Genomic DNA, 15133 nt, shown 5'->3' on the forward strand with positions numbered 1-15133 from the left:
AGAGAGCATCCCTGTGGTGGGGGGGGGGGGAGCAACTCTGAGCCTTTGCCCCGGGTGATAGAATATCTTGCTTCCCCATCTGAGGTAATGGGGGGTCCATGTTGAAATGCTAAGGAATCCACAGGACCTGAGTTGAGGGGCCCGGTGCTCATATGGTATCACATTCTGTTTAAGCTGGCTCCACCTCCTGGATTAGAAGCTCATCTGAAATGTATGATGATAACCCCCACCTTCTATACAAAATAAGCCCTGCCCATTCATTAAAGTCATAGTGAATGACTTAAAGTCATGTGTATCGTATTTTTTAGCACAATACTTTTCATCCTTTGTTTTATCTTAGTGCTGTTGATCACTTGCAGCCTCTTTGCAGCCACTTACCATCTACATGCCCTCCAGCGATGGCGGAATGCCATTTCTCAGAACGGGTTTCTAGATGGTGACAACAGCAGACCACACCTCTGCGTTGAGATGACCACTTGGAGTCTTGCTTGCTGTGACAGGGTGACAACACAGTAGCAGAATTTGGAGACAGGAAGACAGGACCGAACATTGTAACCCTATAGCAGGAAGTGGGGCAAGACGATGCATGTTTAAAGATACTGAAAACAACTTTTGAAATGACATGAACTTGTTAAGGATCCTATGAGATTTCAGTGATTGGATTTACAAATAATCCATAACCATGACATTTCCAAAGAGTCGGCTACAGACTCCACCTTTGGGACCGGAGTTGGAGGGAAGAGGCCTTTGCTTCACACTCATTCCTTGGGATGACATCCCAAAAATGGGATATCATGAAATGTAAGTTGTAGTTCATGTTTAGCGGCCCTTTAATTGCACAAAGTAACTGTTCATAGCACTGTATACAATACAATGTAATCCCCGGAGAGGAAGCCGGAGGTGTGTCTGTTTATCATCGTACGTGAAAAGTCACTTTTTATACAATTTCCGGAGTCTGTGAAAATAAAAAAGAAATAGTGTCAGGACTAGAAGAGAAATCATATACAATAAACAATGTAATAGCAATATTTCACATTTTAGCATTGCCCTAAAGTTTTTTTTCATTCATGGCTAAAGTAATGTAATGTAAAAAATGATGTGTGGTACCCCAATCCAAAACCCCTATCCTAGATAGGCTGTGGCATGGATTTTAAGGGGAGTTTTCCCCTTCCCATCATAGTCCCCCCCATGCATCAGAAACCCCCTTCACATCAGAGGCCTTCCCTTTCACATCATAATCCCCCCTTTACATTAGAATCCCCTCTACCCTACATATCAGACATCCCCTTTCGCATCAGAATCCCCATATATCAGAAGCCCCCCAACACATGAGCGTCCTCTCCATTCACATCAGAGTCCCCTTCACATCATAACCCCTGCAAAAGGGAAACAGAGGTTCCAGCCTCCCCCTTACTCTTCAAAAAAAAGTAATTTCCCCCTTGCGCATGATCGGGTATTTAACATGAACACAGCTTCACTTTATTCATTATGCTAAGTGTCCATTGAGTTTACTAACCCCTGGGAATCTTCACTGAATGTTACTTTAATATTCTCCTTTTGCAGGAGCAGACTTTGTATGCCAGTGAAGTGATGTTCTCATCCTTTGCTGCAGTCAGCTGTAGTCTATCACCCCAGTCACTCACCGGAGACACACTCCAAGTCACACTCACCCCTGTCCTGTCATCTCCTCCCTCTGATCCTCTGTGTGTCAGGTACAGCAGTTCCTCTATGTCTTCTTCAGCTGCTGGAGGGAAAGAATCGGGTGTTAGCAATGACACAGAGCAGAGGTCTGTCTTATGAAAGCTTTGCACTCTGGGCATATTATTTATGGAAAGCTCAATCACTAAAATCTCATAGAAGCTTTAACATGTTAATATCAATTCAAAAGTCAATTTCAATCAATGTAAATCTGCAGCTTTCATTAACATAACACCTAACGATTCTGCCATGAAAGTCCTTGTTGAGGCACTTCCTGTTATAGGATGACAACGCTCTGTCCTTGTCTCCCTGTTGTACTCCTACGTTGTCACTCCATCACATGGGCTTCCGATGGAACTACAAGTAGCTGTTTTAACACACATTATATAGGCATGGTCCACTGTTGTCACCATTAGGAAACCAGCCCTGAGAAATGTCATGCAGCCATCACTGGAGGCTAAAGTACATCCACCCATGAGCTGTAAGCTTCTTCATCTGGCCCTTTCTGTGCCCTCTCCTGCTAAAGCACCCAAGACAGTCGCCTCTTCTGCCTACCCTTGACCTGGCCCTTGACTGCCTCGCTAAACCCATGCAAATAAGAAACTTAAACAGGCCCCCTTTAAAATGGCTTGCATGGCGTATCTGTCAAAACCTGGGAGAGATGGATGATCTCTGTTCCCAATAAACCATAACGTGTGGCTATATCACTCTCCGAAATATGACAGCTAACACTTGCCGCAATCACTAATTCTTACCACAAATGTTTCTCTGATATTGAATCTGCAGTCAATCATAGATCATTGTTAAAGTTTATGTCCAGCTGAAGCTTTTCATTTTATTTTTGAATAGAGCGGGGTAGAGTTAGCACCCCCGCTCCATTAGAAAGATTTACACTAATTTCCTGTTCCTTTGGCAATGGCATAACCAGACAGGAAGTGAGGAAAAATCTGCAACAAGGACACAGCAATAAAAATGTTTTTTATAAATTGAGTAGGGGAGGGAACAGGGGTTCTAATATCTCCCCATTGTACCCAAAACAATGGGGAGGTATTAGTTTTGGATGGTCGTATTCTTTATATTGTTAATTACGCAAAATAGAGAATGGAAACTTCAGATGGTAAAATCTAACGCAATCCCTGGATAAAATGGCGCAAAAATAATGAATGGCAACTAAAGATGGTAAAATCAAATGCAATCCTCTGGATAAAAGGCCCAAAAATATAGCAAATGGCAACTAAAGATTGTAAAATGTAATAAAATCCTCTGGATAAAATAACCAAAAAATAATACATTGCAGCTAAAGATGATAAAATGTAATGCAATCCTTCGCATAAAATGGTGAAAAAATGTTGAATGGCAACTAAAGATAATAAAATTCCGCAATTCGAAAAAAAAAGGTTGCCTCTGGTTGGCATGGTATAACCTAACTTGCCATAGGTAGAGTTTGTCTAAATGCTCTGAACATTAAATATTTTTCATTTGGTGAAAAAGTAATTTTCCAGGCTCCTGGTCGATCCGCCTTGTAAGTACAGAATCCCCCCATGCCTGGTTACCTTTGCTCCTATGCCGTACTCAGATGATAGTCGCAGATAAGGGCAATTTGACGTATGGCCGGAGCGCTTTATATAGACTCCTCTAATTCTGCATAATAATGTGTGGAGATTCAGACAAGACGGAGTTCCCACACTCCCCCCCAGCCAATCAGTCGCATCTCAGGGGGCACAATACAAGCCTGCTTCATCCTCATTAGGACACGGTGACAGGGCAGACCAACATCTGGGGGCTGATGATAATGACCAAAAGAATGGACAATGTTAAGCCCAGAGGATTTGTTACTTTAATTTATTGTACATTTAAAAAATTAGATCGATCTATTAAAAATAAAACTGTTACTATAATGGGATTCAGAGATTCAATGCTTTGCAAAGAAAAATACATCTACAAATGGGAATACAGTAAATGACTTTTTGCTTGAATAAGATGTAGTTTGTTTTAAAAAAAAAAAAGGGCAACCAGTGAGGAGTTGAGGTTGGATCACCGTAGACAAATAAACATGGAAGGTTGCAATGGGCAACAGCAATACTTACTTTTTTTCAAGAAATTAATAAAAACAGGTGAATTATTTTTGCAAATTTGAGGTGGTGGGTTAGGTATAAAATCTGAGATTATAGAATTCTGATCTAGCTTTTTTTTTATCTAATATTATATTGGAAAATTATATTTAATGTTATATTATTTTATTTAATATTGTAAATAATAATAATAATACAAATAATAGTAATAATATAATGCTTACGGGCACCACCAGATCCCCTATTGCCATTTTTTCTTTACCAGAGGGAAAAAATTGCCCAGACAGATCAGAAAGCATTGGCCAGACAGTATTGTTTGTCACCATGCTCTCTGGGCAGTTGTGTCATGGCCCAATGTGTGCTTGCCTGTTAATGTCTATAGGTGTCTGCAGAGATCAGAAAACATTTGCTTAGTTCTGCCTGTTTACGAGCAGATTGTGGAACATCCGTCAGTCTATGGGCTCTGTGCCACCATAGTAGCAATCAGCTGATTAAGCTTCCTTGGAAGGCAGGCGGGTCAGCTAATTTTGACTTTTTTTGTTGTTGTTGCTTGGTGTGAATGTAAATTCTTGGTTAATAGGCCTCATTCATATGCACACAGTTTGCGTCCAGGGGCGTGCAAATGTATCTGTATGGGTGGGCAAGTTCGGGGTTGGCATGTAGCTGCATGCAGACCCATGTCATAGACAGGTACAGGTGGCTGCACACAACTACACGCTGCACCTGTCCCTCCTGGGCGCAGATTTCTGCACACTGTGCGGCTGTCTATGTCCATGTGAAAGATCATTCACCAGCCCATTTTGTAGTCACTTGACTATCACACCCACTGCATGGTAAAATGTTTGTGGACATCCCTTCAAAACTTACGCAATGATTTAATATAATAAAATGGTGAGACAACCCCCCTCCCCTGTATATTACTGAGTTCAGGTGTTGCCAGTGAAAGGAACAGGTCATTCTACAGCATTCAAAGATATTTTAGACAATTGTGTGCTTCCATCCTTGTGGGAACAGTTTGGGGAAGGCTCTTTTCTGTTCCAGCATGACTGTACGTACCCCTGCTTGCAAAGTCAGCTTCATAAAGACATGATTTCATGAGTTTGGGGTGGAGGAATATGAATGGTCTGCACAAAGCCCTGACCTGAATCCTACTGAACACCTTTGGGATGAATTGGAATGTCTATTGTAAGCCAGGTCTTCTCCAACATTAGTACTTGACCTCAGAAATGCTCTTTTGGCTGAATGGGCACAAATTCTCTTCAGACACACTCCAAAATCTTGTGGAAAGCCTTCCCAGGGGACTGGAGGCTGTTATTGGTACAAGGTGGGGGTCAACTTCGTATTGATGTCAGTGTTTTTGGAATAGGATGTCCAACAAGCTGATATAGACATGATGGTCTGGTGTTCACTTTTGGCCACATAGCCGGTTTATTGTGGGCTAAAATCTTGACACACAGTCCATCTAAAAATGTGAGAATTGCCTTGGCGGTATCTTTGAAACTGCATTTTACAAGATGTAATCAGAAAGGTGAGAGTAGGGGGCTGTGTGACACCTGGGTGTCAAAGTGTGTTCCTATTATCTGTGGCAGTCTATGTGACACAAGTGTCACCTGGATATCAAAGGAGGGAGAGTCGAGACTGCCCATTCTGCAGCACTGGACATTCTAGACAACAATAGGAACTGCAAATGTATTCACCACTGTGAATGCACCATATACATAACACGATCCTGCAGCTTTCCAGACATGCATTGCCACATCTGCATGAGTAATAAAAATAATGCTTCACATTGCTAAAAATAAAATGCTACACATCCACAAGATTGTTCACATCCTGGAGTGAGTACTATTAGCAATTGTCATTGCAGGAGGGGTGACAACTAGGGGTAAGTAAAATGTAAAAACTTGGACTGGCTGCAAGTTGGACCTATTCATGGGGATTATCTGTTGGCCACGAATCACCAATCTGCTGGGTGTCCTGAGACAAGAAGTATAAGGAAATCTACATTTTCAGCCACAGACAGAAAACAAAATATATATAACGGGGGTTTTACGCACTTCCTGATCTTTCAAAGAAAAAAAAATTATCTATAGATACGTTTTAATAAGTTCCTCATTGTGGTCAGTAGATGACCAGTTGACAGTAATCACTTGACAAGGCTTCATTGCAAAAACGTTACTTAGCCCTTAAAATCTGCCTCCTTCTGTACCTTATAGCCAAGGGGTAGAGAGACGGGCCACAATACAGTTTCCCAATGTTCCAAGAATCAAAATAAAAAAGGTTTTCATCCTTTGGGTCTCCTAAACCTACATAGACCATTCCATACCGCAATCTGATACGTGTTTACATTATGTAGTGGTCCCTTTTCTCACATGCATCTTCAGTGGCTACAGAGAATAAGACAGCCATGTGATGTATATACTGCAAGGATCAATACCTGTTCCACCATTCCCCCTGCTCTAGTTCCCCAGGCAGCAGTCAATAGCCGTCCCCTCCTCTCTCCCTGCTCCAGGGTCTTTCCCACACACAGCAGGCCACAGATTAATGACACAGACAATGGCAAGTGTGACAAGCCAGTATGGCGGGAGGCCCTGCTAACATCTGGGCCTGGTAATATAATAGAGGGATTCACGGGAAGATAATTGTGGGAACGAAGATGATCTCTAGCTAAAATGCTTGAGTTAAGTGTTTTCTCTGACATCTGCTGCACTGACCTACACAGATCTATGCTTAGTGTAGTACTTGATGAGTATTTATTAAAAATCAAATTTGGTTTTCTACAAACATCTAGGGCATCATTACTTAACAGTTTTAATACGGAGAAACCCTTCGTTCAACCGGACCCAGCCAGAGGCAGGGGTAGCCAGGTGTAAACGGACACTCGTCCATTTACACGGCTGCCCATAGACTTGCATTTGGCATCCGATCGGGTGCGTCTGAAAAACTGACAGGCAGACCCGATCGTAGCGGTCGTGTGAAAGAGGCCTTATATTGGCATGGCGATCAGTGGGAAGAATGCTCCTCACTTTGGTAGTCATTGGGAGGAATGCTCCTCACTTTGGTAGTCATTGGGAGGAATGCTCCTCACTTTGGTGATCAATGGGAAAAAATGTCCTCCTTACATACAGTGTATCTAAACATTATTGGTGTCAGTGGTTACTTACCTGTGAGGCAGACATCGCAGAAATAAATGTCAATTGTATATAACACATATTATTCTATCCAGTGGAGGTGAATGTTGGATGGAAGAATCAGTAAGAATCCTTTTATTCCTGACAGAGCATCGTAAGCTAGCCAAATAGATGGGAGGACAATTGTCCAATCCAGCAGTTTTTAGCCACTTCAAGTGACAATCTTATGCGCCTACAGTCCACCATGCCTTTTAACTGACCACGCTCAACATTGTATAAGATAGGATCATTGCTTATGTTCTAAATTATATTACCCCTGAGATAAGCAGCTCCAGGAATGTCTGATCCCTTCTCCCACTCCTCTTGCCATTGACATGAACACGAAGGCTCCATCAAGTTGTATATTAATACCTTTTGCAGCTCCTAGCTGAGTGTTTGGCATGAAAGCAAGTGAATCATGTCTGTATGTCCAACTGACCTCTTAAGTCTGCAGGCCAATCATGAAGAAGCAATCAGATCATCTGCAGCATAAACACAAATGCTTGGGACACCCAAATGTTTTTGTCTATGTTGCAAAGAAATGAGCAGGGAATATGATGACGCCGTGAGCAGACAATGCCGATGACAAGGAAATAAGAGCAATCTTGAAAACTTTTCTAAACCAACCCATTGCTTAGCTATAGATGGGGAAACTCAAGTTCAGCAGATTCAGTGAAGATAACTAGGATGACAGCACCCATCTGACGTTGGTTGTATGTGGGTATATTTGTTTCTCTCAAAGACAGGAGGTAGCAAAACATAAGCAGATAATAACACCTGTGCGTTTTCTCAGGCAGTTCCGTGACTGTTTTTAGTTGCCAGACAAAACCACAACAATTGCAGTCAACTGGAAATCCTGCCAGCACAGAGGTGTGAAAGTGTGCCTGGAAACTTCAAAGCCAGGAAAGGAGGTTTATGAGGACAGGAGCTGACAAGTGGGAGAGGTGACAAGTGAGAGTGGCACACTTCCCCATCCTCCTCCTCCTACAAGGACAACATCAAGAAGAAGAGCAGTGGAGGGAAAAGGATTTGAACTTGCTTAAGTCCTTCTATGTTGAGCATTAACCTGCCCATACACCAGGTTTTCATTCCCTTATATAGATCTATAGTTAGACCTCATTTAGAATGCTCTGTCCAGTCCTGGAGACCTTGCCTACAATAAGATATTAATAAGAAAGAGCAAGTCCAGAGATGTGCAACAATTATAGTGTACGGTCTGCGGGATAAAACATATCAGGAAAGACTGAAAATTGAAAATAATAAATAGATGAAGGTTGTGAATAAGATCAAGGCCAACTGATGCTCAGCCTCAGGGGAGCAATAGGTAGAGGGGTAGCAGGGGTGTGGAATTCCTATCTCCCGATGCCCGGGACATGCAGTTTCCGGGCGCCAGGTGGGTAGTTGTTTACTACATTAAGCCCTGCTTTGTGCAAGCAGGGCTAAATGTACAGCGGGGAAGCCACCACTTGTTTTGTACAAGTGATCACTTGTATGTAGAGATCACTTGTATGCAGCCTGCATACAGGGGGGCGCATTGAGGAACCTGGCCTTGGGGCAGCAGAGAGAGTAAATCCAGCCCTGAAGACGGGAACATGTTCTCAAGCAGAAGGAAAGTTCAAGACTAACCTTAGGAAGTAATCCAGTGTATGTAAACACTCAACAGCCAGCACCTCTATGTCAAAAAGTTGATTCCCAGGAATCTAAAACATTACAAGCATAACAATAACCAAAGGCCAGATTATATGTGATCAAGGAGATGTGCTATCTTTCATAATGGGTTCATACCAGGGGAACATGCATGCAGTGGCGTCACAAGGGGGTTGTGGGGGGTGCAGCCCGCACCCGGGTGACACCAATGGAGGGGTGACACCAAAATGACTGACAGTCGTTTTGGTGCCACACCCTCTGAAAAAGTCGGGCACTCGGTCATGGACCTGGAGCCCAACAGTTGCAGGAGAGAGGAGGGGATCCAGCGGCATACCTTATCCCGCCGGGTGAACTTTCCCTCCTCTCTCTGCTGGTGTCCAACACCTATATAGCCACCGGCATGTATCACAAAGATAGCTGCGCATGCATGATGACGTCATCACGTCGCGCATGTGTGCGGTTATGTCACGGCGGGGTGTCACCCGGGATGCGCTCCAGCTGACACCCGGCCTCGTGATGCCCCTGCATGCATGCTTGCTCCTATGTGGGAAAAATAGAAAGAAATTGAATAGGCTGGGCACACATACCATCTGGTTGGTGCAATGATCTTTGATACGGTGCCTATGATATATTTTTCTTTGATCTTTATTGACATATGTATTTGATGGGAGCATCATTGGGAAATATGGCCACTCAATAGTCCCTTGCAGCCCTCCCCAACTCATGGGATTGGTTCTGGGCACCTAGATTAACAAGTCCTACTAGACTGACTTACACAGTATACCGTTTTTAATGTTAGCTTAATTGTGGATTGGCAATATTGACACCCAAATCTACATGATATGTACTAATGCATTTGTTTATGTAATTCTAGATAATTAATCTCCTGAAGAAGCAGACCTGCACAGTTTAAAATGACGGCCTACCCATCTCTTCTTCCTAGGCAGATAGATGATTTGAACAAGACCGATAGAAAGCTGATACTAGAATATGGCTTCTCCATGTAACAATAACCCTGAATTGAAAGGCTAGGAGGTGTAAAGACATTTGATGCCTGACTCACTCATGACAGGATTCAATTACAATCAGTCTTGTGATGTCTAATTATGTTTTTAACCTTGTAATTGTAAATTTTGAGAGAAATAACTTAGGGATGGGGTGATCCTTTGATTAACAACGGCACCTTCAAAGTCCCAAAAATTCTACTCCCCCCCCTGTGTATTATTATAGCCAGCAATAGAAATTTGACAAGGGCTCCAACCCTTCCATGCTCTAATAGAATATGTTTTGGCTGGAGATTCACACACATATACACAATAGACATGTGATGACAGTTGTCCTATCTGGGTGATGATATCACATCTATGGATCCTTCCGTTGCTGGCTGCCAGCTGCTCTCAGGGCAGACAATCAGCTATGAAGGTTGGGAAACCTGTTCAGATATTGCATGGCATTTCACAAGATAAGAAGTGGCAGCAGCAGCGTCTGCCAACATGGTGTCTCTGCTTCTCTATATGACCTGCGGATAAGCCGGCTCCGTAGATGTCTACAACTGTTTTATAATCACCTGCGAGATATATTTTACAATGGACCTCATTTAAAGTGTTTAGATAGCCCAAACTTTCTTTGTTTTCAGTTTTTGGATGGAGTAGGGAAGGTAGAATATCTGTTGGTTTATCTTTAGCTGTATGTATCCCTATGGCGAGATTTACCTTCAATTCCTATCCCAAAGGAAGAGAAAGGAAATATCTACAGAGAGGAGAACCACTCATGTCACAATCTGATTGTACAATTTACTTTAGTTCTACCAACATCTTTGACAGATAGATAGATAGATAGATAGATAGATAGATAGATAGATCAGCAATTTAAACCTACTAATACCTATACTTCGTACAGTTATTGTAACTAGGTTATATTTTAATCATTCTATCTATCTATCTATCTATCTATCTATCTATCTATCTATCTATCTCATTGTATCTATCTATCTATCTATCTATCTATCTATCTATCTATCTATCTATCTATCATCAATTGATTTACGCCTAGTCATCTATCTAGAGCTATCTATCAATGTCTCTTGGTATACAAGGATAGATAGATAGATAGATAGATAGATAGATAGATAGACAGACAGACAGATAGAATCAACAATTTAAACCTATTAATACCTATATTTCTAATAGTAATAGTTACTAGGATATATTTTAATAATTCTATCTATCTATCCTTATTATTCAAAATACATTGATAGACAGATAGATCTAGATAAATAAGTAGGCCTAAATAATTTGATATTATTGATGATAGATAGATAGACAGACAGACATATAGATAGATAGATAGATAGATAGATAGATAGATAGATAGATAGATAGATAGATAGATAGATAGATAGATAGATAATAGATAGATAAAATAGATAGATAGATAGATAGATAGATAGATAGATAGATAGATAGATAGATAGATAGATAGATAGATAGAATTTAAACTTATATTCCCTGTAGTTCTAACCAGTCATAATATAATAGTTGTATATAAATGATATAAAAGACAAACGCTCAGAGAATAATAATATAACGGTTTTTATTTCACTGTGTGACACACACACACAGAGCTGAATGTCAGGGTGCAGCAGATCACATGCGTTACCAATGTAACAATATTTTACAGTGAACATTCACATTACATGTAAATTTTACTTTTACTTGTTTTATTTCACAGAAATTGCTGAATTTTTTTTTTCATTCAGAAAAAATACTCTTCATTTAGCACTGGCCCCTCCAAACCGAAGAGCATTTTCATACCCAGTTACTAGGGGAAAAATAATCAAAACAAGAAAAGTTTGTTCCGATTCCAACCAACACAACAGCATTTAATGCTGAAACATCGAATATATAAAAATAGATTCTTTAAAGAAAACACAATAGGAAAATAATCTTTCAATAAAAGAAACATCATCCCAGGGTTCAGAAAATTGCATAATCAGCCCCGGGATGTATTCAGCTCTTTTTGCTGTACATTAATGAAATGCAAATATTACTGTGTTATATTATAGATATATATATATATATTATATATGTACAAATATTTTATTTTACAAGACACATGCCTTGTACTATATAGAACGTTCTATACGCATCACATAGACTCTATGCATCTTAACATCACATACATTCCTCCTATATTAGAAGAATTCAAATATTGTTTCCTAAACTGAGGAAAACCAAAATCTTTCTATGAGAAAGGGTTGGATTACAACAGATGTGCAAAGCTTCACACCTAAGGGTATAGGCTGGCAAGTGTGAGCGCAGGTCTGCCTGCAAAGGATGCTGGGAGCTCCCAGAATGCCTTTAACTAAAGTCTGTCTCACTGAGCACTGTGTTGGGTTTCTTTCACCAAGGCCTCCAGACGTTTTTGCTTTGACCGAGCTGACCGGAGGCTTTTTCTGTCAAAGCGTTGGGCAGTTCATAACTGGCAGGATGCCCGATGAATTGTCTGGCCAGCTTGTCCTGATGATTATCTGCTGCCAAGTAACACATGGAGTAGCCATCTCTATGGGCTTGGCTGGAGGCTGCTGTTACATCTGGAATAAACAAGATGCATGTTAGTTATTAAGTCTACTGTCACCTTCTACAATCCTCCATCCCAACATTTCTCAGCAAGAAACTCAAGAGCTAGAACAAGGGTGGGGGGGGGCACTTACGTTTCTCAATCATGTGCTGCTGCAGGAAGTTGACCGTCATCTCCAGTATGTCGGCCTTCTCAGGTTTGGAGGGCAGTTGATGTTTCTGGAACTCTTTCTCCAGTAGGAGACGCAGCTGCTCGATGCTGCTGTTAATGCGATCTCTCCTCATCTTCTCAATAGCGGGCTTCCTCAGCTGCACAAAACAAGACACGGGATGGTAAATAACTCTGTTATCATCATAATCAGCTTCTATATCAATCTAACATTAATTGATGGGTAGCAAGGCTAAGCCTATATAGCTGGGGTGGGCAACCTCAACACTCCAGCTGTTGTGGAAACTGTTTTACTATGGAATATTTAGCAGTTATGAACGTTATAAAGATAGACTTAGTTAATAAAAAAAAAAAACATAAACTAGGAGCAATAGTCAGAAATCCAGATTTTATCAGTCTAAGTCAACCAAAATGATGATTGCTGCTTGTCTAAAAAGTATCTGAGTTTGCACATTGCTCTACCAAAGCTAAAATTAAAAAAGAGCTAATACAATGGAAATAAGAAGGTGCACTTGGCCCCAGAGGGAAATCTTACCTTTCGGAGCCCATTGGTAGCTTGATGATCCAATGTCCTCATATTGCAGGGGGCCATGTTATTGGAGCTAGTAGTAGTCAGGCAGATGTGTGCTGGATAAGCCAGTTGATGTGTGTCTGCTAGTGAGCAGTCCAGCCTTCTATATATACCCCTCTCTCTGCATAACAATATATGGAGAGCTGGCTTGCAAGAGGTTCCCACACTCAGCAGCCAATCACAGAGGAGCGGGGACAATGGACGTGTGTCATCTGAAGCTGGAGCAGAGCATCTGGAGCTGGTATTGTGTGGAAAGACATGAAAGTGTGGGAAAGACACACACCATAAAATCCCCTGGCTACATCTGCTGTGGATGTACTAAACACTGACTCTCATAATGACATCGATACCATAAACACCGGTAAGCAGCATATTGTACCATGCAGAAGACATGGGAAAACTACACTCCCTCCAAATCAATCAATATTCATTAAAGAGGATGCATTAAATGTACCCCATTATCAGGTACACACAAATAATTAATATGCAACAAGGGAAGTCTTAGTGTAAATAAATATTAAAATCTCCCATATAGAGACTTAATGGGTTTCAAAAGCTTGACATTTTACATTTTAAATTAGCCAGGAAAAGGCATCAAGTTTCCATAATTAATAATAATTTGAAGAACCCATTTATATGTTTCCTGTTTTTCTTTTTACATTTTGAGTTAGCTAATAAAGGGCGCCAAAATTTCTGTAAACTAATTTGATGTTAAATTCAGCTTTGTTTTACTTACCAAGGTCCAAATTAAGAACAAATATATATAATAAGGAATTATATCTCTTTCTCTTTCCATCTCTTTCTTTCTCTCTCTGTCTCACGTCTCTTTCTTTCTTTCTTTCTTTCTTTCTTTCTTTCTCTCTCTCCCCCTATTTCTTTTTGTCTTCTCTCTCTTTCTTTCTTTCTTTCGCTCTCTCTCCCTCTCTGTCCCTCCCTCACCACCCTCTCTCACTCCCTCCCTCACCACCCTCTCTCTCTCTCTTTTCCTCCTTTCTCTTTCTCTCTTTCTATCGCCTCTATTTCTTTTTCTCTTCTTACTCGCTCTCCATATCCATCTTATTTCTTGCTCTCTCTCCTCTCTCACTTTCTTTCTTTCTTTCTTTTTCTCTCTTTCTCTTCCTCTCCCTCTCTCTCTCCCCCCTATTTGTAGCTAGGCTGTGAGGTAAGGAATGCACCTTATACCTTTACCCATAATTTTGCAAATTAACTCAGGCTATCTTCAAGCTATCTTCAAGCTAAAGCTGGCCCTAAATGTGGCCCTAAATGTTTTTGAGCTATACAAACTGGTGTGCTTCATTGGTTCCTCTGCAAGTCTCTAATCTTATCATTACGGTGGGCTACATAAAATAATCGTTTTCTGAAACTCTACCTTCGATATACAAAATAAACATTTTGTACAACAGATCAAACACTCATTTCACGAAGCTGGAATTTGAACTTGCCACAAGGTCTATGTAATTGGCCCTTGCTCAGGTCCTACATAGCCGTCCCCCTGCCCTTTGATGATGAGAGGGTGTGAAGAGCCCCTGGGAGCAGCACACTTTCATACCTTGTGTCCTTTTGATCCTGTCCTGGGAGAACACAGCATAGAGGTGATTAAGACTAATGGTGGCGCAGGCACTGGTCCATGAGCCGGGAAGTGTGCCTGACATACAGCTGTGAATTCTCACACGTCCCTGGGAGAGGAGGAAGTGTGCTGCTTACATCTCTCCTCTTATTACAGAGCATCAGGAACTGGGACACTATTGTATAGAGGGGAACACAGACTTACATTATGTCACTGAAAGACAAACTGCAGATACTAAATAAAACTGGAGTTTCAAGGGATGCAACTTCTTGATGTTTCACAGAAAGTCTTTCATTAATGCAATACTTTGCCAACAGACCTCCATTTCCTGGAGCAAGCCCGGGTTTTAAAAGTTTTGTCCCTGGAAACATTCCAACCAACTGTACAATAAGGTCCTGGTGTGTCTGTGTTAAATTTAAATTGTCTTTTATTGGGTGCCAGTGCTTCTGTTGCTTAAATCAAACTGTCAATAACAGTGTACCATGCAAAGAAGACAGTAAATTCCACTCAGTCGGCCACTGCTGTCGTTTAGAGAAATAGCTGCCTAATTACTCCTCAAAAACTGAAACTTTTGGTAGTGGACTTATGGTCCTTCCACTATTCTCAATGGTTCTTCAACCAATACATAAGTATGTCACTACTGGGGCAGCGCTTGGTTTCT

At 41.2% G+C, this 15133-nt stretch overlaps 1 protein-coding gene across 1 annotated transcript in view; it reads right to left on the reverse strand.

The window, feature by feature from the left end:
• The window catches only part of LOC108783999 (transcription factor HES-5-like), a 22102-nt gene extending 9156 nt beyond the window's left edge, over window positions 1-12946 (reverse strand). Inside the window, exon 1 of the mRNA XM_018552724.1 lies at window positions 12870-12946. Coding sequence (XP_018408226.1) covers window positions 12870-12926 — 57 coding nt within the window. The 5' untranslated portion in view covers window positions 12927-12946. The remainder of the gene's footprint in view (window positions 1-12869) is intronic.
• Window positions 12947-15133: the final 2187 nt, after the last annotated feature.

Source organism: Nanorana parkeri, unplaced genomic scaffold, assembly GCF_000935625.1.
Source record: "Nanorana parkeri isolate BGI_ZX_2015 unplaced genomic scaffold, ASM93562v1 scaffold5, whole genome shotgun sequence".
Taxonomy (NCBI): Eukaryota; Metazoa; Chordata; class Amphibia; order Anura; family Dicroglossidae; genus Nanorana; species Nanorana parkeri.